Source organism: Haematobia irritans, chromosome 1 (genome assembly GCF_050003625.1).
Source record: "Haematobia irritans isolate KBUSLIRL chromosome 1, ASM5000362v1, whole genome shotgun sequence".
NCBI classification, from domain to species: Eukaryota; Metazoa; Arthropoda; class Insecta; order Diptera; family Muscidae; genus Haematobia; species Haematobia irritans.
The window spans coordinates 87,241,442-87,269,128 of record NC_134397.1 but is presented as its reverse complement, the minus strand read 5'-3'; the positions used below and the strand labels follow the sequence as shown (position 1 = coordinate 87,269,128).

At 35.8% G+C, this 27,687-nt stretch overlaps 1 protein-coding gene across 6 annotated transcripts in view; it reads left to right on the top strand.

Moving 5' to 3' along the window:
• The window catches only part of 5PtaseI (inositol polyphosphate-5-phosphatase A), a 307,223-nt gene that overhangs the window by 200,624 nt on the left and 78,912 nt on the right, over positions 1-27,687 (top strand). Inside the window, exon 8 of one of the 6 annotated variants that reach the window (XM_075291074.1) lies at positions 3,439-3,507. The exons of the other annotated variants lie outside the window; for them this stretch is intronic. Coding sequence (XP_075147189.1) covers positions 3,439-3,492 — 54 coding nt within the window. The 3' untranslated portion in view covers positions 3,493-3,507. Of the gene's footprint in view, positions 1-3,438; positions 3,508-27,687 lie in introns of those variants that run through there. 6 annotated transcript variants of the gene reach the window in all.

The window sequence follows — 27,687 nt, the reverse complement described above, 5'->3', positions numbered from 1 at the left end:
TTCCATTATCCGCGTCTTTTGCTCCAGCTTCCTCTAAAGCAGATTTGTCGTCTTTAGCCAGATTCTCCAATATTACCGTTGCAACATCGTTTATTTGCTGATAATACTTATTTTTCACATAGTCTTCATTAGGTTTTATAATTGGTTCCAGTTTGGCATGATTGCGGGAAAAATCGCCCCAGAGCTCATTGAGCTTATTTTTAATTACCTCCTTCTGGCTACTTCTTATTAATTCTTTTTTGCTTCTTCTGCATAGCTCGACAATTTGGAATCCCAAATCTTTTTGGCGTGTCAATAGTTTGGCCAACATGTTTATTATTTTAAATCTTATGACCACTTTTTGTTTAATTTTTTCACTATGTCGTTGTCTAAGCAACGACAAATGCTTTGCTGGACCTACTAAATTTTCTTTTCACAACTGGAAAACTCAGTTTTTCGAAGGACCAAAAATGATTAAGTAGCCACGGAGTTTCTTTCATGAATGTTTGAACAACACTGATTTATTTATTTCATTCAATATCTTACATTCTATGTTCCCAAATCGAGCTAGACTACTTAACATTACTTATCACAACATGTTATCTATTCTTATACTAACAACCCATACAAATATTTATACCTAGGATTCTACTGATAAGATGTTTACATCTGTTAATCTAAAAAGGGACAGTAAACTTAAAGGGAAATTCTATTAACTAGGCACACACTTGAGAAAGCCGATTAATTATAATTCTATTCGAATGGTATCTCGAAAAATGGGCGATCTTTTCTTATAATTTTTTTTATGCAATTTTTCCAATTACTAAACCAAATAAGAGAACTGCAGAAATTGGCCTACAGAATTCATATCTACCAATATTATTAAAATTATCGTCATCTTGAACTTTCTTTTATTATTTTATTTAAAAATGCGTGAAAAATTAGCTCGAGAAATTAAATAAGAGCTGTTTTCTTTTAGCACTGGATGCAACATTTGTATGGGCTATCCAGAATATCATAGCACAGATTTTCTATCGAGAACATCTCATCAGTGCAAGTCGCTCCGATGCACAGTGGGCCAAATGACAGTTTTTTGACGCATTAAATCAACGGAAGCAGCTAGAGCTCTGAAATTTTGTACATTTACTACTGAGGATGCGAACAAAGTATAATAAAAATTTTTGACCGATCCGCCCACTGCCACGCCCACTTTTAAATGAAGGGCGTATTTCAACCCAAAGGAAGCGCCTAGAGCTCTGAAATGTTGTACATGTACCATTGTGGATGATAATAAAGTATGATCAACAATTCGGACCGATCCGCCCACTGCCACGTCCAATTTTGTGACGGTCTGCTACCTCTTTGAACATCTTCTGGTTCTCGGCCATGCTCAGTCTTGGGAGAGTTTTTGTTCAAGAGGAAGAGATTCGGATCGGTCATCATAAAAGAAAATTATGCGATAGCTCTTTTATAAAATTGTTTTAACCCTCTATCACTCATGAATTCCGATTTGTATGATTTTTTGTATTGGAGATGATAACAAAAAAATAAAATACACGTATTTTTTAATTTTCATTTATTTTTATTATTTCAAGAGAAACTCCCACAAATTGGGTGTGTTGCCAAACATTTGCCACCAAAAACAAAAAAAAAACGTAAAAATTGTTCAAAAAGAACATTCTACAATAAAGCTCAAACACTTACCTCTCCAATTTATCAAGATTACACACAAAACACAAGCACAACAATTTTTTATTATTTTTTGAAGTCGCAGCAAACCGGCACATTTTCGTAAATACCAATAGTCAATAAAGAAATGTCAATTTCCAGCAAGTAGTGCCACCTAATTGTTCTATTTTTACAAGTTTATTAACTCAGTATGTAAACCACGGGATACAGGCGTGATTGAGCTAAAGAAGTTATTTCTATTAATTTTGAGACATTCGAACGGTATGTTGCCTACAGTCTACACTATGATACAGAGTGTTAAGCTCATAAATAGAATTGTAATTTAGCCAATAAGTTCCTTTCTGTTTTGCCTTATTATGCCATTGTTACCTTTCGTAAATTAAAAGATTCCGTATTTATAGGAAAAACATATTTCCAAATTATATTAAAATCATGGAATATTTAGAATATTTAAATAATATAATTAACATTTGAACACTTAATGTCTAAAGGTGGGTATTAAGTTCGAGTTTAGCGGCAAAAATCGTAATTTTTCCACTAAAGTGAAAACTAAATCAGTAAAAAAAGGCATACAATTATACATATTTATTGCATATTTCATTATAACTTGATGGGGAATAGCCCAAAGCAAATTTTAGCAAAGTTTGTATTCCTTAAAATGGATTATTAAAGAAAAGTAATCGTGAAAAAATTACGATTTTAGCGGCTAAACTCGAACTTAATACCCACCATAAGCAAGAAAATATATGTATTTATGTTGTGTTAATAGGAGTTAAAATGATATAGAGAATAATTAAAATTAAAGTACCCACTCAAGGAAATGTTAGTAAGATGAGATGTTATATATGTCTATGATTTTAATAGATGACTAACCAATATCCTCGTAATCTTCAGGCCCGCTGATGTTCAGGTCTGGATCGCATATAATTTTGTAACGGAACCTGTGTCGGCGAATAAGTTGAGACACCGAGGATGGCATTTTATTTTATATACCTATGATATGGTAGATATCGCAGATTTATCCAAATTTCTCACTGCTACATGCTGCAATGATAAAAAAAAGCATGCCCAGTTCCAAAGATTTAGTCTTTACTTTAAAAATTTTGGAATTGATTCCGAGCCAAAGAAGCGGAGAATACAAGTAAGGATACTTTTAAGACACAATTTTCTTTTAAATTTGGGTTTTGTGTACTTGCTTCTAGGCAGCAAATTTAAATTTTTCGCTTTTTCAGCTTTTTTCTTAATATGCTATCAAAGTCCTTTAAAAACGAGTTAACGACAACTTTATTTCCAAAATTAAGACTCGACTTCCAGTAGAAATTATGCTATGTTTCAAGTAAAAACGTCTTTAAAATAAAGTGTTGAAAAACATGTCCTATATTTGAACGATTTTTTGTTTGTAGCCAAGATGTAAAAGGCTGTTGTCTTAAAGACGATTTCATTAAATTTAAAGAATTTTTCTAAATTATTAAAGTCAAGTTGACCTTAGCCCAAACATTTTTTCTTCCATGTTATGATACCCATTTTTAAGTGAAATCACTTAATTATAAGGACAATACGACTTCATTGAAAAGTTTGTCGACTTTTGGACAAGGAAAAAAACTTTATATTAGAGAAATGCGTCTTCTATGCTAAGCAAAATTTGCATTCGTATTTTAAAGACATGAAATCTTTGACCTCACGACAATATTTTTTTCAGTGTTCTTTATTCTATTTCCCTGCACAATTAGACTTCTAATCTCTCTTTAATGTTTTTCATTATTATTACAGCACTGGGCGTTCTTTTCTATCCAATGTTTAATAATTTTTGCGTTTCGATTGTAACACCATAATTACAATGGGGTACCTTCATTAGCACTTATAAGCAGACAAATTTATGTATGCCAGAAAGACAACTCAACCTTTTTAACGCAATATAGAACTCTATAATACGTTTCAAGTTAGTAAGTTCTACTTCAGACAATATGGGACATACATTAAATTAAGCAAGTAAAAAATATGCTTTTTGTTACACATGTTTCTTAAATAACCAAACAATATTTACAATCGTTGTTAATTTTTACTAGAAGTACATACCTTGATTTTTACATTTCAAATTAAGTTTATTACTTTAAACGCTTTTTTACCAGCAAAATCTCTAAAGCACCTTGCTAAACTATGAATTGAAGAAAAAATCAAAGAGTTGCCATTTCGTCGGCCTGAAACGGCCAAACGTGTTGCCATATTGTTTTACCATTTTTAATTTTTTGTTTGGTAATATGTTGTCAAGTTTTTCGTAGCACCAAATGTTTAATTTTCACAAGTTCAAAAATTGATTTTATGCGTGCAATTTCGGTCATCTGCCCCAATGTGCGATGTTGCCAGATTGTATTTTGATAAAATGACGCTTCTTCGATTCACAATAGCAATTTATTTTAACTATTTTATCGAAAAACATGAAATTCAAAGTGATATAGTGTCATAAATAATCGCAGCAGTAAATATTTATTAGTAATTGGAGCATTTCCTAAATTAAAAATGCAAGGATTTCACTTCTTTTCTTTGTTTTTAAACAGCTGATGACAGTGTTGCATATTTTTGGGGATGTCCGGGATAAACGAGTACTCTGCTTTCTTTTTGTCCTTCACGGCTTAGGGTATCCAGTGCTAAAAGAAAACAGCCCTATAGATGAAATCCATTAGATTAGTGATGTGTTTTTAATAGCAATAGACTTGATATTGGAATACAATCCGGTTGGATTAATACCAATATCGATATTAACATATTGACTAATTTAACTAAAAGTACCTATTACATATGGGCACTTCTAGTCTTAACCACTGAACCTTCTCTATTATTTACTTTTGTGGAACCAACCAGATTGCTCCAAAAACATTAACAAACTGCTTAAGTTAACGTTTTCCAGGTCAGCCAGTAATCTAAAGCTATATGCTCCTAAAATTCGCTTACGCCTTACACAAAAAGCAGGACACTCACACAAGAGGTGTTTAATTGATTCCTTTTCCTCCACATCATGACAGCTCATACAATAGTCATTATACTTCGCACCTATAGTTTTTGCAAATTCGCCTATCAGGCAGCGACCCGTTATAGCAGATATCAGGAGTGCTATCTGACGCCTTGAGAACACTAGCATATCTAGCGTGCGGTTTAAGTTTAAATGGGGCTATATTTGCTTGGTGTCGCTACAACAACAATGGCTACGAAACAATGGCTCTTTTGCGCAACAAATTCAATGGCCGTGTTATCTCACGTAATGGCGATGTCAATTGGCCGCCAAGATCTTGTGATTTGACACCGTTGGACTTTTTTCTTTGGGGTTATTTGAAAGAAAAGGTGTACGTCGATAAGCCAGCAACAATTCAAGAGCTAAAGAATGAGATAATTCGGCACATTAACGGCATAGAGCCTCCATTATGCCTCAGCGTCATCGAAAGTTTGGATCATCGGATGAAGGTTTGCCACCGAGGTCGCGGAGCCCATTTGGCCGATATTTTGTTCCATACATAATTGAGTAATACCAATATATCATAATAAAATAAAATTACAATAATTTCCTAAATAGTTTGTGATTTATTCAAAATCAACATAGGCCCTTGAAATTTTAACCACCTTTTATATAGAAATCTGAACCGATTTCCACCAAATTTGACATGCATACTTAGAATTTTAATTCTACTCCCTGTGCAAAATTTCACGTAAATCGGACTACAACCTTGAACTCTGTGGTCATATGACGGAAAATCGGGCGAAAGATATATATGGGAGCTATATTTAAATCTGAACCGATTTCAATCAAATTTAGCACACTTAACTGCACTACTAATTGTACTCCTAGTGCAAAATTTCAACCAAATTGGGTTAAAACTCTGGCTTCTGGGGCCATATAAACAAGAACTTGTGCCAAATTTGAAGACGATTGGACTTAAACTGTGACCTAGATTTTGTGTTCACAGACAGACGGACGGACAGACCGACGGACAGACGGACATGGCTACACCGACTCAGGGACCCACCCTGAGCATTATTGCCAAAGACACCATGTGTCTATCTCGTCTCTTTCTGGGTGTTGCAAACATATACACTAACTTATAATACCCTGTTCCACAGTGTGGAACAAAAACAACCCCACGCTCACACAACATACCCAGAACTCGCTATCATTTCTCATTATTACATTGCCCTCAATGCATGCTCTAACTCTCAAACAAAATTGAAGAACATCATCTTTACATTAATCACATTCCACATTGCCGAGAAAGAAAGAAATTGCTATCTGATCTTAAGTTAATCTTTCGTAAAAAAATATTTTCTCATAAAAAATATCTTATAGTAATCGTAAGTAATATAAAGTACTTTCTAAATAAAAGTACTTTACATTTCACAAGCAGTTTTATATATGACAAAAGAATTTTTAACTTCCAGTTAAGAAAAATTTTAAGGAAATTTCCATCGTATTTTGCAGGCCATAAACTAAACGATTGCTACTTAAATTTTGTAAAATTTTCTTCCGAGTAGTTAATTTGCATTGAAGATACGAAAAATGAACTAAAATTCGGGAAAATGCCGTAATAAATTATAATAAAAATATGCTTAAATTTACGAGACACCTTGTGTATGCAAAATCGGCCTATAAGTGAAATGAATTATTTGCAAACTATATGTGTGGAATTTTGCGGAATGATTTTTGGACTATATGTGCGAAGGATTATAAACTATATACAAAATATATCGTAGTTTTGAACGCTTTTGTAGTCAAGATATAAGAAGTCAAAAAATTTAATGGCGATTTCATTAATGTTGAAGAATTTTTCAGAATTATTAAAGTAAAGTTGACCTTGGTCAATCAAAATTTTCCTTCGTGTAAAGATACCCATTTTTAAATTATCACTTAATTATAAGGGAAAAAACGACTTCATTGGAAATGCGTCTTCTTTGCAAAGCAAAATTCGCATTCGTATTTGGACATGAAATCTTTGGCCTGGGACTATATTTTTTTTCAGTGCAGCGAACGTGTTTTTATGAAACGACGCACAGTGGTTCCAAATCGCTTTTTGGAAATAATTCTGCAACTTTTGAACGGATAAAGATATAAATATAATTTTTTCTGTGTGTGAAAGCTGTGGTGTATTCCTGCAAGTTTGGGAATTTGTCCCTAGTGGGTCCACGAGCTGACCTGTAGGCGTTGAAATTGGTCACCTCGGGGGTATGAAATTTTGTTTTAGCTCTCAACTTCGCAATTTGGAACCGATTTCGGTTATTTTTTCTTTGCTTGGTAGAACTTGTAAATCTCTACAAGAAATGCGTGTGCAAATGTCTTTTACCGTTCGCAAGATATGGGCCCCACAATTTATTTTTTTGCAAAATTTTGATAAAGTGGGGTCAGTATTTTGAACATACAAGTTCCGTTTTTAAGTGAATTCGTAATTTTTCTTCTTAACTGCATTCCCTACAAAATTCTAGAAGAAAAACCCGTGTACCCATGTGCTTTAGATTAAAAGTTGTTAAGTCCACAAATTAGAATTTCAAAAAATATCGAATTTTGATCATTTTTTTTTTTTTGGAAAAAGGCACATACATTCTTTCTGTCGTAACATTTTTTTGTAGGTTTCTCCCAATCTTTTTTTACTTGTTTCTTATAGACCACCAAATAAGGATATGTTTTCAGCTTTTATCGGCCATTTTGGTCAAGTAGTATATGAGTTATTCTCCTCCCAAATTTTTACAAAAATATTTTTTTTTCAAAAATTCTCATTCGGCAAGGCACCGATTGCTAAGCCGATCTGTTTTCCAAAAAGCCTTATGTGTCCACTAACTAACTGTGAAATGTTTCAACATCCTACCAGTAAACAGCTGAGAAATATGCAAATTACAAAAAAAAATAACGTTTTTCAATACATGTCCCCACTTGGAGATTTGGGGACTTTTGATACCAATTTAGGGAATGATATATTCAGCAATATTTCTTAAAACAAATCTCCCTGAAAAAAATCAATAAAAATCATTTTGATATCACGATTAGTTTAAAAGTAGTAGGTTTCAATTCATATTGTTAATTCCCAAAAAATCGGAATTTTTGAAAAAAATGCTCCGTGCCCCAAAAACTTGAAAGTTTCGTTTTTTTTGTTCTCTTCAATTGCATAGAAATAAAGCTCTCTCAAATACCTTTCCAACTATGTATTATATTTAGACTCCTGCTTAGCCACATGCGCCAAAAACTTTCACTAAACGTCACTAACTCGGGTAAAATAATGCATATCTGCAAATTCGGCACACTTGACGATACTATCTAATATACTTCTTGTGCAAAATTTGAAGCAAATCAGAGAAAAAATGTGGCTTCTGGAGTCATATAAGTGCATATCGGGCGTATGATATATATAGGGGCTATATCTAAATCTGAACCGATTTCAAATTATGCTACCTGTGCAAAATTTCAAGTATATCGGAGTAAAACTGTGGTCTCGGAGTGAAAATTTAGTTTCCGGTGGTCATGTAAGTGAATATCGGGCAATAGATATATATGAGAGCTATCTAACATAAATCTAAACCGATTTCCACCGACAGAAAGAATGTATGTGCCTTTTTCCAAAAAATGGTCAAAATTCGATATTTTTTGAAATTCTATTTGTGGACTTTACAAATTTTAATCTAAAGCACATGGGTAAAAAGTTTTTTCTTCTAGAATTCGTAGAAATTTGTAGGGAATGCAGTTGTTTAGATTTCTAGACATGCATTATCTGCAATATGTGTGTTTATGATAGATAAGGTTTATGGCAGGCAATTAAAATAAAAATGAAAACACTTTACATATGCAGTGGTGGCTGATAACGCACTAATGTGCTACACATGCGTGGCCATGGAATCTTACCTAAGGGGTTACAAATACAAGTGTTGTATAAGTAGTTGCTTACCTTTACTTTTTAAGAATATTTAGATTGTAGCTAGTTTAAGATTTAGTATATAAGGATAATATTTTTTTTAGAATAAATTAGTGACTTACAACCACTCAACGCGTAAAGTTTTATTTCTTTACAGCAGTTATGAAGAAAAATTACGAATCCACTCAAAAACGGAACTTCTAAGTTCAAAATACTGACCCCACTTTGTCAAAATTTTGCAAAAAAAAAAATAAATTGTTGGGCCCATATCTTGCGAACGGTAAAAGATAATTGCACACGCACTTTTTTGTAGAGATTAACAAGTTCTACCCAGCAAAGAAAAAATCATCGAACTCGGTTCAAAATTGCGGAGTTGACAGCTAAAACAAAATTTCATACCCCCCGAGGTGACCAACTTTCAACGCCTACAGGTCAGCCCGTGGACCCACTAGGGACCCACAAATTTCCAAACTTAGAGAAAAACACCTCAGCTTTCACGCACAGAAAATTATGTTGATATCTTTATCCGTTCAAAAGTTGCAGAATTATTTCCAAAAAAAAAGCGATTTGGAACCACTGTGCTACGTTCTACATCTCGTTTACTAAAGTCATTGGTGCCTTGTACAAGGATGCACTATTGTACATACATCAAAGATCAGTTTTCCGCCTAATATGAGGGAAGCTGAATGGACCAAGTGCTAGTACTAATGTGAGCAATTTACATAACATCGAACATGCTGTTGAGCAGATTACGAAAATCTTCTATGCTGCATAAGATTGCAGGCCGCTTTCAACAATAAAGTTTTTTTCAAAGTTTGTGTCCCACACTGGGGTAATTGACACCAAAAAGTGTGATTAAATCAGCCAAGCTTCTCAATAACGCAATATATATTTTTTTAGTTAGGAAACAGTTATTAGATACAAGAAACGTCATAAAATCATTTACTTTAATGTAACTTTATTTTTTTTTCCTTAACCCTTTCACTACCGATGTCCACTTTGAAGGACATTCGAAAAAGACACCAAATTCTATTTTTCCACTTAGTTTTGATTTATTTCTCGATGTTATTTTAAAGTAGAGGCTTTAATCTAAATAACCTATAAATATTTTCCATATTGGTGAGGTCCAAAATACATTTTTGTAAACTTTTTTAGAAATAAACGAAAAATACGAAAATTAGAGACAATTTTTCTACTGTATGTTTCTAGTAAATGGACATTCATACGAAAACTATAGCTGACACTTTTTCGGGTTCTTTTTTTACTTTTGCTCACATTATAGGCCAAATAGCGCTTATTTTTGTAAGGCCGCTTGGTCACAATTCAAGAATTAAATTTTAAAAACAAGCTCATATAGCTCTTGAAGTATTTGAAGTAGATTTTCAAAATGGCAATTTTTGTTCTACATGCTGTTAGCACAAGTAAAAACAGAAGAAAAATTAAAGTTTTTAACATTAGGTTTATTTCGGTAGTGAAAGAGTTAAAATAAATGAAATACATATCCAATACAAAAATAAGAAACGGTTGTTAATTTTTCTTTTTAGTTTTTTATATTATTAGTCATCTGACATTGAGTCATTAGCAAAAACATAATCATCATCATCTTCTTCTTCTTTGTTTTCAAAATCATCATTATCTTCCATATCATAATTTTCAACATTATCCTCTTTTGGGGGGTTTGAGGAGCTCCACAGCTGCAATAGGCAAATTTTGAAATTTTTTCTTTGGAAGCTTTCTTAGAGAACATATTAAAGGATCTGAAGTGATTAAAAATCTATTAAAAATGTCCTCGTTAGCCTTCTGCCTACTACATTTTCGCGCAAAATCCTCCCTGAAACGTTTGAAGTATTTGTTTCGGGCCTCCTGAGCCTCTTCGGACAATTGACCTATTGGCAACAATGCATTAGACACTATTTGCGGTCCATGTATAAAATATTTATGCAGCGTTGGAGGTATACAATACCAATGATATTTTTTAACAAACAATCTGCCAGTACTTAAAGCAAATTGTCGAAAATTCTCTATTTCGATTTCAATTACAACAACAGTAACACTAACTTGACGTTCAAATATTATTTCTGTTTTTACTTGCATTTTTTCAGTTGCATGGGCATAAAAAAAATTTATTTTTTTTTAACAGGGGCAAGTATAGGCAAAATTTTTTTTTGTTAACATATCACTTGCTGTTTCAAGAAAAAAATTTGCTGTTTCAAGAAAAAAATGCATTTCCACTGAATTCAGTGGTATTCACAACTATATGCCTACATAGATACCTAAAAACACACATTTTATACGCCTGTACGGAAAAAATTATTAAAAATACGAACAGACACTTATTGTACTAATATATTCCATTAAAACTTAAAAAAATACCTGAGGTTGAAAGTTCCATTGTTAAAAAAAATTATACTTGTTTAATTTTTTAAGAAAAATCACTTTTAAATATCAATACACTTGTGTTTTTTACAATGCGCGCACCAAAGTAAAGAAAACGTCAAATTTGCAATCGCAGTGCACAAATACCATTGGCTTTTTTCCAATTATTTTTTCACATAGTGATGCAGAATTTTGTTCTCTTTTGAACGGTACCCATCATGAATGGGTATCTTCGATTTGAATTTTTGAATTAATCACACAAATCGGTATAAAATACCCCAATGTGTGTCCCTTCCTCATCAAATATGTAGAATGACACATACAGGAAACTGCAAATAAAAACATACAGTCTAATTTAGACAAACTTTCTTTTATGTTCACACAAAACCACGTGCGAAACTCTTATGAATGATCACTAATGCAATGTTCCCACTGACTCGTTTTCCTCATTCGTTTTTCTAAAACATTTCACCGTTCACACCGAGTTGAAAAGGTTGACAGTTGTAATGGAAACTTGAAATTCCCACTCACTCGAAATTCAAATATTTATTTATTTATTTACAGAAATTTAACTTATAATTAAAAATTAAAAGCTAAAGGAAATGCTATGGCAGCAAAGGCCTTAGCGCTATAAAATACATGAGATTAATCTTAACAACTATTTATAAAGAGTTAATTAAATTAGTCCTTTTAAGATATGTCATCAGTTCCTCTTCATGCAAAGTTATAACTAAGTAGAATGGATGGTTCAGTATTTCCAAATAAATCAGTTCTGATTGCCTCAAAATGGGGACAAAGGTCAAGTACATGTTCTACGTTATTCTCAGAAAAATTACAAAATGGACAGTCTGAGGACATTGTCCTATCTAAAGATCGCTGGTGTGTTATCTTAGCGTGCCCTAGTCTCAGTCGTATAACACCGCATAAATCATATCTCAACACATTTCTTAGCTGTTACAGCTGCCTAACTGAGTTCCTAGCTGAATTTCCGCTCTGGTTCTAGGCAGATGTTTTCTCAAAGTCATCTAAATGTCTAAATTGTAAATGCTTTACTAGATGTCTATCAATATCCCTGCAGTTATAATTTGAAGTAAGTTCTAGCGGGTAATACAATGAGTCCTTGGCTATACCATCCGCGAATTCGTTGCCTGCAATACCTACATGTCCTGATATCCATAGTAACTTTACATTAGGATAATTGCCAATTAAATCAGCTCTGATATATATTGATGATTGCGTCCACAGCTGCTAAAGAATCAGTACAAATAACATGTTTGCTTTGGGGCGCTTACAATACACAACCGCCTTCGAAATTGCTATAATTTCAGTAGAAAATATGGAGCTGTAACTACACCCAGAGAAGGAATATGATCACCTCAAACATGTTTTAAGAGCAAAATGTTATTTTTGGGTGGTGACCATGTAACATGGTTTTCGCAACCATGTTATTTTCTCGGAAATCATGTATCTGATTTCGGCAAGCAGGTTATATTTGACGAGAAAATAACATTTTAGTGACAAACATGTTACATGGTCACCATACAAAAATAACATTTTGCTCTTGAAACATGTTTGATGTGATCATATTCCTTCTCTGCGTGTAGGTAGTAAAGATGTTAATAAGGTAGAGTTCCTAGTGGACACGCTATATGAATTACAGTCTTGGTTCTTGGATCCGTCCGTGCATAAAAAGTCATAATCTGGTAACATGTTACAAATTTCATAAAATGTATGTTTATATATTTCATGCGAAGTGTGTTTCTTATTGTGAATAAGTAGGGATTCGATTATCGAATCTTTTAAATGCCATGGTGGGTTGTTAAACTTAACTGGTATAATTGATGTATATCGAGTTTTTTTAACCAATCTCAATTATTTCATGATTAGTATGAATTTCAACTACGTATGAATTTCAACGCTTTCAGAAGCACAAAATAAGGATGGGAAGGACATGAAATCGTAACTTGCCACATAGTTTGGAAGAAGTCGTGATAAAATACACAAACAACTCTTCTTTACAGGAGTGCAAACTTGTAAGCGAGAGACGAAGCACCCGCTTACTCTAGCGCAACTCGGCTGCGCTACTTTCAGCACCACCGTTATTTACATATTCTAAGTACGTTGTTCGTCTTATATGTGTAGAATGAAACGCTATATTCGGCACTGAAAAGTACGTTGTTCGTCTTATATGTGTAGAATGAAACGCTATACTCGGCACTGAAAATGTTGCGAGGAAAAGTAGTGCCTACAGTATGGACAATATAATTCTACTGCTTCCAAATTTACAATTATTTTTTGATGGGAGATCCTACTTTTAGTAGTCTGGTTCTCCTGATAGTTTTTTAATCCATATTGAATCTTACTTACAATTAATGATTTTATAACTCTAAGGATTGATAAAATACTAGTTTCAAATTTCCTGTCTGAAAGACATTTGACAATGTCCATTCGCTTGGACAACAACAAAATCAAGTAATTTATGTAGCTGGTCCACCTATAATATGAATCGAAGAAGATACCAAGTATCTTTATAGATTCAACCTCTTCAATTGAATTATTACCCAAGGATGATGAGGGAAAGATCGCAGGATGAACTGCCATCTTCCAAAGCCTTTTGGTCGTTTGCCTCAGTGGCAAAAACAGTCTTGTGATGGCAATTGTTAACAGGGGAGCTGTGGACGGTATTGTTCCAAATGAAAATGCTTTATCTGGCGTCTACTCACAGGTGCTATAAAAGTTTCCCTGCCAAGATCCTCGACACCAGGAGGCTGGTTGGTATCAAGGACGATTTAAGCTAGTCGCTTTTGAGGACCAGAGGTCTATAGAATGTTTTAAAGCTGCGTTGATACAAATTGGTGAAGTTTGGGAAGGAGCTGCTCTAAAGTTAGTCGAGAAGAAACACATACCGGGTAGACCTAGAGCACATGCGTGGATAGCTGTAAACCCTCCTGACCCTGAATCTATTTTAAATATACTAAAATAATGCAATACTGATCTTCCAGCAGCTGATTGGAAGGTTGGCCGTTTGGAAGAAGTGAATGGACCAAGACGGCATGAAGTGTTTATATTGAACACTCAGACTTTGCCACATCTAGCAAAGTCCCAGGGACGTGTATGTTATGGCTTTCATTATATCCAAATGAAGGTATATAAATCAGCTAAAGGATTCAGAAATGGACAAGCCTCTGTATGAATCAGAAATAAGCAGATCTTCTTGCGAAGTAGAGGGAGATGCCAAAGATGCAGACATGGATGGACACCGTATGCGAGAGGAGGTTTCTGTCCCAAACTCACCAAAGTTGAACCGATGGTTATTGCGAGAGTCACCGAGATCTGTGAAGAGGACATTCTTGATGACTCGACTGAAACGGCTGATGTGAAAATCTCGATGGTCCTACGGATCCTCCAGATAAATCTCCACCATTGTAAGGTTGCTTGTACTGCCTTAAAAGTTCTCCTGATGAAAGGGGACATATATATAGTTCTTATTCAAGAACCATATGTTTATAGAAAGTAAATATGTGAATTAAATACTCCGGGGTTCAAACTATTCCAGTATACTGGTAAAGATGTAAATAGAGCCTGTATAATTGCAAAAAATGAGCGTAACTTGTTTCTGCTTCCTTCAATGTACAATGCAGACACTGTCGTTGCCAGTCGTTTTCTATCGAGGAATTTATATCGGAATCTAGAATAAAATGGGCTTTAAACAGCTTTGGAGCATTCAAATCCCCCGAACCTGATGGAATTACTCCGGCGGAGTTACAAGCAGTGACTGACAGAATCATCACCTGCTTGTCGGCGATATATATAGGATGTATCAACTTAGCATATATACCAGTAAAGTGGAGGGAAACAAAAGTCGTTTTAATACCTAAAGTGGGAAAAGCCTCTCACTCGATTGCGAAGAACTATCGTCGATTCAAGTTTGCTCTCGAAACGACAGCACGCTTACTCGAAGGTCAGGTCAACTGAGACCGCATCACATGAACTAGTCAGCTTTATTAAAAACTCACTATCTGTCATAGAATACACAATCGTGGCGTTTCTAGACATCGAAGGGGCGTTCAATAACATCCATCCGAGCTCGATATTAAATGGACTGACAGCTCTGAATGTTGATCCAGGTATACTTAGGCTGTTAGACGAACTTTTAACGAAGAGACGTATTTCAGCCGCACTAGGAGAAGCAAAACTACAAAGGTATGTGAAAAGAAGCACTCCCCAAGGAGGAGATCTATCACCTCTTCTTTGGAATGTTGCTATAAACAACCTTCTGGTTTCCCTAGAAAAAGAAAGGATAAAAGTGGTGGCATACGCAGATGATGTGGATCTAGCAGTAAGGGGAAAATTCCCATCCACAATCAAAGATATTATACAGAGAGCCCTCCGGATGACTGAGATATGGGCGGAAGATAATGGTCTTGGGGTAAATCCTGCAAAGACAGAGCTAGTCATGTACAAAGATCGCAAAACTCCCACGGTTAGGCCCATTTCCTTAGGGGATATTGAAATTCCCTTTGGCGAGTATGCAAACTACCTTGGCGTCATTTTGGACAGGAAGCTGAACTTTAACCTTAATATTGAAGAAAGGGCGAGGAAAGCAACGGTAGTTTTGTATTGGTGGAAAAAGGTAATAGGAAAAAAGTGGGGACTATATATGGTTCAATATATGGTGTGCTTGTGTATCTCAGGCGCATTCAGTGAAACTGGAACAAATACCCTAAATGTCATGCTGCATCTATTGCCTTTGGACATTTTGGCCAAACAGTCAGCTGCAACAACGGTTTGCGGTTGCGCGAGCTACCGCTGTGGTCGGAAAAAAGATATGGCAACAGTTCGGTTCTCAAAATAATGCCAGATGTGCCTAACGTAGTGGATTATACTTTGGCGAGACCACTTTTCGACAAATATTTTGAAACTAATTCCCAACAGTGAGGCGAGGTGCACACAGCCCCGGGGAATAAACGATATATAGAGTTCTACACTGATGGCTCGAAATTGGATGGACAAGTGGGTTTCGGAATATATTCTTCATATTTTCATATATTCAGTTAAGCTTGAACTTTCGTTTGTATAGGAAGCATCATAATGCCATCTCAGTGCTGTTTGCTTTAAAGCGCTTGTTAGTAATATTTTCGTAAAGTGCCAGATTTGCACATCTAAATTTCATAAAATGTGTGCAGGCATTGAAAATGACTTTGAATATAAGCTACTAAAGTCTTCTAAAAATATAGTCTTTAATTGCAATAGTTGTGCTAACACATCTAAAGACATTGTTGCTGTAGTTACAAAATTATCAAATGAATTTGCTGAGCTTAAACATCGATTCGTTTTGTTTACCAACAAATTTGTATCTACTGAGAATACTGTTGAGAATTCGCAATCTTCTCGTGTTATGCCTATTGAAAGAGTTGATGCCGCTTCTACTGCTACTGTTGAGGAGAGTAATGAATTGTCGAGTGAACGAGGTGATGCCACTGCTACTGTTTTGTCGTTTGGTTCTACATATCATGCTATTGCTAACGACTCTGAGAATACTCAGAATCAAATTAATAGCCATTCTGTGTTAAATCAATCTTCTGTTCCTGGGAATAGAGCTGCTAATGAGATTCAATCTAATGAGCGTGAATGTGATATTTGGCAACATAGTAAAACTGGTGCAGTGGGTACAGTTGTAATTGCTAATCCGAGGATGGGAGATGATGTTAGTGAACATTCTGCTCTCACAAATAGAACGGAGAGTGATAACCCAACAAATAAATTGTTGAGGAATTTCAATGCAAATAAAAAGAGTAAAAGAGCAATTTTTGGTGACCGAAATAACGATGAGTTGGAAGTCATAGCAAGCAAGAAGTGGGTACACATTTCGTCTTTTAAAGCCTACTGTTACTAAAGATGACATTGTAAATTATGTTAAAAAATACGCGAAAGTAAGCAGACATGATATTGAATGTTATAGTTTAGTTAAAAGAGATGTTGATGTACATAGTCTTTATAAGATATCATTTAAGCTAGGTATATCAGCTAGGTTTTATAATGAACTTTTCAAGCCTTCGTTATGGCCCTCTAATGTTCGTGTACGTCCATTTGATTTTTTAAAGAAACAGCAAATGGAAAACAGAATCACTTAAATTCTGTTGGCGTTTGTAATGATCGATGTAAATTTCGTGACATTACTGTTTACTACCAAAACATGGGAGGTATGCGTTCGAAGGTATTGGATGTTTATAATGAGTCATTAAAATCTATGTATGATGTAATTGTGCTAGTTGAGACGTGGCTTAATGAAGATTTTAAGAGTGAAGAAATATTCAATCAGGAATTATATTCAATATATCGTCCAGATAGAGATTTTGTGAATTGTAATTGTTCAAGGGGAGGTGGAATATTAGTGGCTGTTAAACGACATTTATCTTCTTCTCTTTGTATTTTGCCTAATACGGACACGTTAATTGAACAATTGTGTGTATCTGTTGTAGGTATTGATTGTTTGTTGTATATTGTAGTATCTTATATTCCACCTAATAGTTCTGACCATGTATACAATATTCATGTTCAGAATGTACTTGATTTGGCATCAGAACTTAATGAAGGCAAATTTTTAATTTTGGGGGATTTAACCTCAATAAAGTTATTTGGACTGTAGATTGCTATTCTGAAGCTACTATTGCTTCCAATATCAATAAGATACATGAGATTAATTTAATTGATGGATTTTATTCATTGAATTTGATTCAAATTAACCATATTCGTAATGAATTAGCTAGAATCTTAGATTTGGTATTTATTGATAAGGATTTAAAATTTCATATCAGTGAGTGTTTATACCCATTTTGTAGAGCTGATATGCATCATAAAGCTCTAGAGATATCTGTTGGATTTTATGTTTTTCCTGAATATAAAAATGTTAATATAGGGGTTGATTTTAAAAATTGTAATTATGAATTAATTAATAATTTACTAGTTTCAGTTAATTGGGATCTTATTTTTAATGATTGTAATTTGAGTGAATGCTACGATAAATTTTTGGATGAGATTAATTCAATTTGTACTAGAAATGTTCCTTTGTTAAAGCCTAAATCAATGTACGAAAGATATGTTCGAGAATTCAATTTCTTAAACAAGTTTTTGTATAAGCAATATATTTCCAACTTTGAATCGAATATAAAAACTGATCCCAAAGCTTTTTGGAGTTTCATAAATTCCAAGAAAAAATGTCTTGATTATCCTACTAGAATGTATCTTGGTAATCGGTCGTCAAACTCGATATCTGAATCAGTCAATTTATTTGCTGATTTTTTCAAGGAAAATTTTATTTCAGATACGAACTGTAATTCTTCGTTTATGTTACCTGGCCACAATTCAACGATTAATTTTGGGTGCTTAAGTCTTTCTAAGGATGACATATGTTTTGGTTTGTCTAAGCTGAAGAATACTCATAGGATAGATAGTGACGGTCTCAGTGCTTTCTTCTTAAAGAAATGTTCTGAATCTTTAATCACCCCTTTGCTATATCTTTTTAATAGATCTCTTAGTAGTGGCTTATTTTTAGATAAGTGGAAGGTTACGTCAATCACTCCCGTATATAAGAGTGGGTCGAAGGATAATATAATGAATTACCGTGCTATTTCTAAGTTGTGTAATGTGTCAAAGATTTTTGAGCATATCATCTATGAGAAAGTTTATTTTGAAGTGAAAAATATTATATCCCCTTACCAACATGGGTTCGTGCGTGGTCGTTCTACTGTGACAAATTTGTCCTGTTTTTCCCAGTACTGCATTTCCAATTTTGAATTGGGTTATTCTATTGATGTCATTTATACAGACTTCTCAAAGGCTTTTGATAAAGTTTTACACAGAATTTTAATTAGTAAACTTTCTATGTTAGGATTTCACTAAATTTTTTTGGATTGGATATCTTCCTACTTGAATAATAGGTTATGTTCTGTTAGTATTGATTCGTATAAGTCATATGTTTATAAAGCGATGTCTGGTATACCACAAGGAAGTATTTTAGGTCCTTTATTATTCATTTTGTTTATTAATGATATATCGGATTATGTCAAATGGGCAAATTTATTGTTATATGCTGATGATATGAAAGTTTATCTGCGTGTAAATTCAATCTGTGATTGTATTAAATTGCAAGAAGATTTGCGAAATATTTTCCGCTGGTGTGTTTTGAATTGTCTTGAGATCAATGTGTCTAAATGTTTTAATATTACATTTAGTAAGTGTCAAAGTCCAGTGTGTTTCGATTATTATTTGGACTCTAAGGCGCTGAGAAAGGTAGATGAGATTAGAGACCTTGGTGTTGTATTTGACTGCAAATTTACTTTTGCTCCACATCTAGATTTTATGATTCCAAAGGCTTATGCATTGTCAAAAGAAATTGTAAAGAATTCTCTGATCCTTATACCGTTAAACTTGTTTATATATCTATCGTGAGATCCAAACTTGAATATGCTAGCTTCATTTGGAATCCTTTTTATGAGAAGTACACAAATAGAATAGAGCGTGTTCAAAAAAAGGCTTTGAAATTTATGTTGCGGTCAATAAATTTTAGTGCTCCTGAACCTTCGTACATTGATAGATGCAGATTGATATCTCTAAAAACTCTTGAGAATAGAAGACTTTACTTATCTCAATTATTTATCTTTAAATTAGTTAATAACATTGTGGATTGTATTAATTTATTGGGTAATTTAAACTTTAATGTTCCATCTCGTATGCTACGTCAACATAAAAGTTTTTATATAGCTATACACAGAAGTAAATATTCTATTAATGAGCCAGTGGAAAGAGCTTTGATAGAATTCAATCGAATTTCAAGTACAGATTTAGATTTTTCGATTCCATTGCGTAATTTCCTAATGAAATTAGATTTAATATATTTTTAGATTTAAGCCATAGTCTGTAAGGATTTTTTATATCCATAGACCGAAATAAAATTAAATTAGTTGTATTCTAAAGATCTCGAACTTCGAATAGCAAAAAGATTACCTAATCGCTGTAGTGTTTTTCAGGCTGAAATATTTGCAATAAGAGAGTTGGCGAATTGGCTGAGAAGTAATGTTCCACAAAATGTTGGTATTAATATATACTCAGACAGTCAACCTGCAATAAAATCCTTGGACTCTGTGTTCCTTAACTGGAAAAGAGCCATCGACTGCCGCAAATCTCGCAATGACATGGCTGAGCAGCACAATATTCACCTAATGGGTGCCTGGCCATAGGAACATACCGGGGAACTGCGAAGCGGATGAGTTAGTAAGGCTAAGAACTACCTTACATATTCCAGGGGAACTGGAATCTGTTGGTGTGCCCCTGGCTACTTGCAAGCTCATACTGCGTGAGAAAGCTGTTATGATGGCAAATGTTTGATGGGAGAATTGCAAGGGTTGTAACGACACCAAGCAAATATGGGCCCATTTAAACTTAAACCGCACACTAGGTATGCTAGTGCTCTCGAAACGTCAGATATCACTCCTGATATCTGCTATAACGGGTCGCTGCCTGATAGGCGATTTTGCAAAAACTACGAGTATTGGCGCGATGTATAATGACTATTGTATGAGCTGTCATGATGCGGAGGTAAAGGAATCAAACGCCTCTTGTGGAGTATACTGCATGTTATGTAGGCGTAAGCAAATTTTAGGTCCATATAGCTTTAGATTACTGGCGGACCTGGAAAACGTTAACTTAAGCAGTCTGTTACTGTTTTTGGAACAATCTGGTTGGTTCAACAGAAGAAAATAATCGTAAAGGTTCAGCGGTTAAAACTAGAAGTGCCCATATATAATAGGTACTTTTAGTTAATGTGGTATCACAATGGACTGAAATTTAAGTGAGCCTGAAACTTAATCGGGCTGCCACTTTAACGTAACCTAAGTATAGGTGAAAGAGATTCAAAGAACGCAGAAATGCTTTGTTTATCCTAAAGAAATTAGGATCAGTCGACCCAAGCACGTTGTCGGCTAAACAAAGCGATTCCTTAAAATGGGCTCAAGGAATTCTTGAGGCTGGAAAAAGGGAACGATCACCGGATGAGCTGCCATCCTCCAAAAGGGATCAACGATCGTTTGCCTCAGTTGCTAAAGACAGCCTTGTGATGGCTATCATTAATAAAGGAGCATTGGACGGTATGGTTCCAAAGCAAAAATGGGGGGAAATTGAGAATGCTTTGTCTGGCGTCTACTCACAGGTGCTGGAAAAGTTTCCCGGCCCAGATCCTCGACACCAAGAGGCTGGTTGGTATCAAGGACGATTTAAGCTAGTCGCATTTGAGGACCAGAGGTCTATAGAATGTTTTAAAGCTGCTCTGATACTAATTGGTGAAGTTTGGGAAGGAGCTGCTCTAGAGTTAGTCGAGAAGAAAGACATACCGGCTAGACCAAGAGCACATGCGTGGATACCTGCAAACCCTCCTGACCCTGAATCTATTTTAAATAGACTGAAACAATGCAATCCAGATCTTCCAACAGCTGATTGGAAGGTTGGCCGTTTGGATGAAGTGGATGGGCCAAGACGGCATGCAGTGTTTATATTGAACACTCAGTCTTTGCCACATCTAGCAAAGTCCCAGGGCCGTGTATGTTATGGCTTTCATTATATCCAAATGAAGGTGTATAAAAACGATCAGCTAAAGGATTCAGAAATGGACAAGCCTCTGTCTGAACCAGAAGTAAGCGGATCCTCTTGCGAAGTCGAGGGGGATACCAAGACATTTGAAGACATGGATAGATACCGTATGCGTGAGGAGGCTTCTACTGCCTCAGAACTCACCAAAGTTGAACCTATGGTTATTGCGAGAGTCACCGATATCTCTGAAGAGGACATTCTTGATGACTCGATTGAAGCGGCTGATGTGACGGTTGTTGAAAATCTCGATGGTCCTACGGATCCTCCAGATAAATCTTCATCATTGTAAGGCTGCATGTGCTGCCTTAAAAGTTCTCCTGATGAAAGGGGACATAGATATAGTTCTTATTCAAGAACCATATGTTTATAAAAACAAAATATGTGAATTAAGTACTCCGGGGTTCAAACTATTGCAGTATAGTGGTAATGATGTAAATCGAGCCTGTATAATTGCTAAAAACGAGCTCAACTTGTTTCTGCTTCCTTCAATGTGCAATACAGACACTGTCGTTGCCAGTTTAGAAATAGCCAAATGCAAATATTGGGTATCTTCGGTCTACATGGGACATGACAGGGAGATGCCTCCATATGCCGTTAAGACCTTAGTGGAGGAGTCACGGAAAACAAAGACGAAACTCATTATGGGATGCGATGCGAATGCACATCATAGTATATGGGAAAGTAGTGATACTAATGCAAGGGGAGAGTCGCTAATAGAGTTTATTTTGCGTACTAATCTGGTAGTTTGCAACAAGGTAGATGTCCCAACCTTTGTCACTAAAAACAGGCAAGAGGTTTTGGACATCACCTTGGCCTCGCAAGAACTGAATGAAATGATATCTGAGTGGCAGGTTTTAAGTGAACACAGCTTCTCAGATCATCGCTACATCAGTTTCAAATTTGATGTTCATATCACCAAGATCATATTTCCGCCAAATGTTAGGAAAGCTGACTGGAATAGGTATAGGGAATCGTTCAATATGATGATACCGGAAATAACAGAGACAAATATGAGAAATGTGCAAGATATCGAATACGCAGTGGAGCGGATTACTAAGGCCTTCAACATCTCACTGAAAGCTGCATGCCCTAGAGGAAAGCCAAGGGGGAAACATCGACCACCATGGTGGTCTACGGAATTAAGTAATATGAGGAAATCCTGCAGGAAGCTCTTTAACAAGGCAAAGTCCACCAGAGCTTCTGAGGACTGGGACGCTTACAAGAAGATTCTGAGAGGATACAAGCGAGAACTGAGAAAGGCTCAGCATAACTCTTGGAATGATTACTGCAGCAGTATTGAGAATACGTCCGAGGCGTCCAGACTACGGAAGGTTCTAGCATCCACCAACTCCGCTCCAGGTTTCATTAAAACATCGGAGGGCAATTGGACAACGTCCAGTGAGGAGACGCTGGAGGTACTATTGGACACACATTTTCCTGGAAATCAGACGGTTGAACCATGTACTGGCGGTGCCACAGTTGCTCAGCGGTCGTTTCCTGTCGAGGAAATTGTATCGGAAACTAGAATAAGATGGGCGCTAAATAGCTTTGGACCATTCAAATCCCCTGGACCTGATGGAATTACTCCGGCGGAGTTACAAGCTGTAACTGACAAAATTATCCCCTGGTTGTCGGTGATATATAAAGGATGTATCAACTTATCATATATCCCAGGAAAGTGGAGGGAAACAAAAGTCGTCTTCATACCTAAAGCGGGAAAAGCCTCTCACTCGAGGGCGAAGGATTTCCGACCAATCAGCTTATCCTCATTCCTACTTAAGACTCTGGAGAGGATGATAGATATTTATCTTAGAACTAGCATCGATTCAAGTTTGTTCTCGAAACGACAGCATGCATACTCGAAGGGCAGGTCTACTGAGACCGCACTACATGAACTAGTCAGCTTTATTGAAAGCTCACTATCTGTCAAAGAATACACAATCGTGGCGTTTCTAGACATCGAAGGGGCGTTCAATAATGTCCATCCGAGCTCGATATTAAATGGACTGACAACTCTGAATGTTGATCCATGTATACTCAGGCTGTTAGACGAACTGCTAATGAAGAGACGTATTTCAGCCACACTAGGACAAGCAAACATACAAAAGTATGTGAACAGAGGCACTCCCCAAGGAGGAGTTCTATCACCTCTTCTTTGGAATGTTGCTATAAATAGCCTTCTGGTTACTCTAGAAAAAGAAAGGATAAAAGTGGTGGCATACGCAGATGATGTAGCTCTGGCAGTCAGGGGAAAATTCCCATCCACAATCAGAGATATTATTGAAATTCCCTTTGGTGATTGTGCAAAATACCTTGGCGTTATTTTGGACAGGAAGCTGAACTTTAAGCTTAATATTGAAGAAAGGGCGAGGAAGGCAACTGTAGCTTTGTACTCGTGCAAAAAGGCAATAGGAAAAAAGTGGGGACTAAAACCAAAAATTGTGCATTGGCTATACACGGCAGTGGTTAGACCTATAATGCTATATGGTGTTGTAGTCTGGTGGCCGGCACTTCAGAAACCGACTGGTTTAGATAAAGTTCAGCGTATGGCGTGTTGGTGTATTTCAGGCGCATTCAGCAAGACAGGAACAAATTCCCTTAATGTCATGCTGCATCTATTGCCTTTAGACATTTTGGCCAAACAGTCAGCTGCAACAACGGCTGTGCGGTTGCGCGAACTATCGCTGTGGTCGGAAAAAGGTTACGGTCACAGTTCTGTCCTCAAAACAATGTCAGATGTGCCTAACGTAGTGGATTACACTTTGGCGAGTCCACTTTTCGACAAAAAGATTGAGACTCTAATCCCCAACAGTGAGGCGTGGTGCACACAGACCCCGGGGAATAAAGAATATATAGATTTCTACACTGATGGCTCCAAATTGGATGGACAAGTGGGTTTCGGAGTATATTCTAATGATTTGGAACTTCAAATAGCGAAAAGATTACCTAATCACTGTAGTGTTTTTCAGGCTGAAATATTAGCAATAAGAGAGGTGGCGAATTGGCTGAGAAGTAATGTTCCAAAAAATGTGGGCATTAATATATACTCAGACAGTCAACCTGCAATAAAATCCTTGGACTCTGTGTTCCTCAACTCGAAAACGGCCATCGATTGCCGCAAATCTCTCAATGAGATGGCTGAGCAGTACAATATTCACCTAATATGGGTGCCTGGCCATAGGAACATACCGGGGAACTGCGAAGCCGATGAGTTGGCAAGGCTAGGTACTACCTTACATATTCCAGGGGAACTAGAATTTGTTGGTATGCCCCTAGCTACCTGCAAGCTCATGCTGCGTGAGAAGGCTGTTATGATGGCAAATGTTCGATGGGAGAATTGCAAGGTTTGTAACGACACCAAGCAAATATGGCCCCATTTCAACTTAAACCGCACACTAGATATGCTAATGTTCTCGAGACGTCAGATATCACTCCTGATATCTGCTATAACGGGTCGCTGCCTGATAGGAGATTTTGCAAAAACTATTGGCGCGAAGTATAATGACTATTGTATGAGCTGTCATGATGCGGAGGAAAAAGAATCAATTAAACACCTCTTGTGTGAGTGTCCTGCATTTTGTGTAAAGCGCAAGCAACTTTTAGGAGCATATAGCTTCAGATTACTGGCGGATCTGGAAAACGTTAACTTAAGCAGTCTGCTAATGTTTTTGGAACAATCTGGTTGGTTCAACAAAGAAAAATAATCAAGAAGGTTCAGCGGTTAAAACTAGAAGTGCCCATATGTAATAGGTACTTTTAGTTAATGTGGTATCACAATGGACTGAATAGTCTAAGTGAGCCTGAATATTAATCGGGCTGCCACTTTAACCTAACCTAACCTAACCTAGGTGAAATGTACAACAACGCCGTCGTCATATATGAAGACTAGGGGCAACGAGGCTACGTCTATATGACAATATGTTTGGAAAATCAAGTTAAATAAATTATGCACCCTCACTTTAAGTTCCCTATGCATCTAAATTCAAATATATGCAATGTTTGGTCAAATATATACCGCGACCGCAAGAATGGTGATAGGGGTATATTAAGTTTGTTATTCCGTTTGTAATACATCGAAATATCGATGTCCGACTATATAAAGTATATATATTCTTGAGCAGGGAGAAATTCCAAGACAATATAATCATGTCCGTCTGTTGTAATCACGCTATAGCCTTCAATAAAGGGCTATCGTCCTGAAATTTGGCACAGATTAGTTTTTTTTTTTGTTTGCAGGCAGGTCAAGGTCGAAAATGGGCTATATCGGTGCAGGTGTAGATATAGTCCCCATATAAGCCGACCTTTGGTGTCTTGGGCTCATAGAAACCGTAGTTTTTATCCAATTTTTCTGAAATAGGAAATCTAGAGGCAATTCGAGACCATAAAAACGTTCGCCGAAAATAGTGAGTATCGGTCCATGTTTTGGTGTAACCCCATATAGACCCATCTCCCGACTTAACTTCTTGAGCTTCTAGAATCCGCAGTTTCGATCCAATTTGCCTGCAATTCGAAATCTTGAGGTGTTTTAGGACCATAAATAGGTGTACCTAAAATGGTATGTATCGGTCTATGTTTTGGTATAGCCCCCATATAGACCGATCTCCCGATTTTACTTCTTGAGCTTCTAGAATCCGTAGTTTTTATCCAATATGCCAATTGGAAATCTAGAAGTATTTTAGGACTACAAATAGACGTTGCGAAAATGGGACGTATCGGTCCATGTTTTGGTATAGCCCCCATATGGACCGATCTTACTTCTTGGGCTTCTAGAATTCAAAGTTTTTGTTCAATTTACTTGAAATTGGAAATCCAGAGGTATTTTAGGACCACAAATAGTTCTTACGAATACATTGTGTGTCGGTACAGATTTTGATATATCCCCAGTATAAAACCGGTCAAGATTCTGTAGGTTTTTCAGAACCACAATTAAGTGTGCTTAATTTGGTGTGTATCATGTTTTTGGCATAGCACCCATATAGACTGATCTCTCAAATTTAACTCCTTCGGCTAATATAAATTGCTTTAAACTGAAAGTAAAATTTTTAGATTTTACTATGGTTGTAAAAATCAACAGATTTTAGATTTCGGATCAAGGCGTTCTTTCATTATTTTCTTGCACACTTACGCGAGATGTTTAGGATTCCTCTAAAACTCAAACAAAATTTCTTCTTTTGAATCTAGAATCTGGTCTAGTCTTCATAGGTGGAATCTTTAAATTTATCTTCGGGAAGCGTACTGGTTGAACCGCCCTGAAATTCTATATATTATCAAGTAACTCGCTACGACGATGTTTTCAAAGGAAACAATTATATTTGGTTCACATTCCAAAATTAACGTGTTTTTTAGAACTTGTGTTTTGAACTTGATTTTTTGTATGGGGAAAATTAAATGTTTATAAAGAGAAAACATTTCAAACCCCAAAGTCATACTTGGTGAAAACGCAGTAATTCTGTATCCTCCGTACATTATAAGCAGCGTTGCCAGAATTGTTTCACCAAAAACCGCTAGATTTGTCCAAAAAACTATCCAAAAAAAGCAAAAAAAAATTTAAAAAATAGCTAGAAAAAAAGCTAAATTTTTTTGTATCAAAAGTCACATTTTTGATTGAAATTTAACAAACTTTACGGCTTTATTTCACTTAAAATGCATATTATTTTTATTGTATTAATTTTAATTCCATTTCTGTGAGACTGTAAGAAAATCTATGTCATATTAGCTCTATTTGCGTACTCGATACATTTTGATTACTATCACAAATTTTTCGTCCTTCGTTTATATTTCCTAGTAAAAACATTTTTCCCAGTAAACTTGCAATTATCAGCTGGTTAATCATCAACAAGTCCAATGTGTGATATATTGCACAATGTCACATAGGACTGCATTAGAAAATATCAATATATTATATATTTTAACCGAATTAAAGCCGAAGAAAGGAGGACCCTCTCATACCAAATTTTTTAAAATAATATAACGGTATTCAAGTCGTTGGACCATTTTTCACATTTCCTGTGAATTTCATGCGTGGTTTCGGAGGAGGAGAGGTATCCCTCAATATACCGGAAAATGGAGTATACTAATTGAAATGCATGAAAACATTTTACTTTTCCTGTCAAATAAT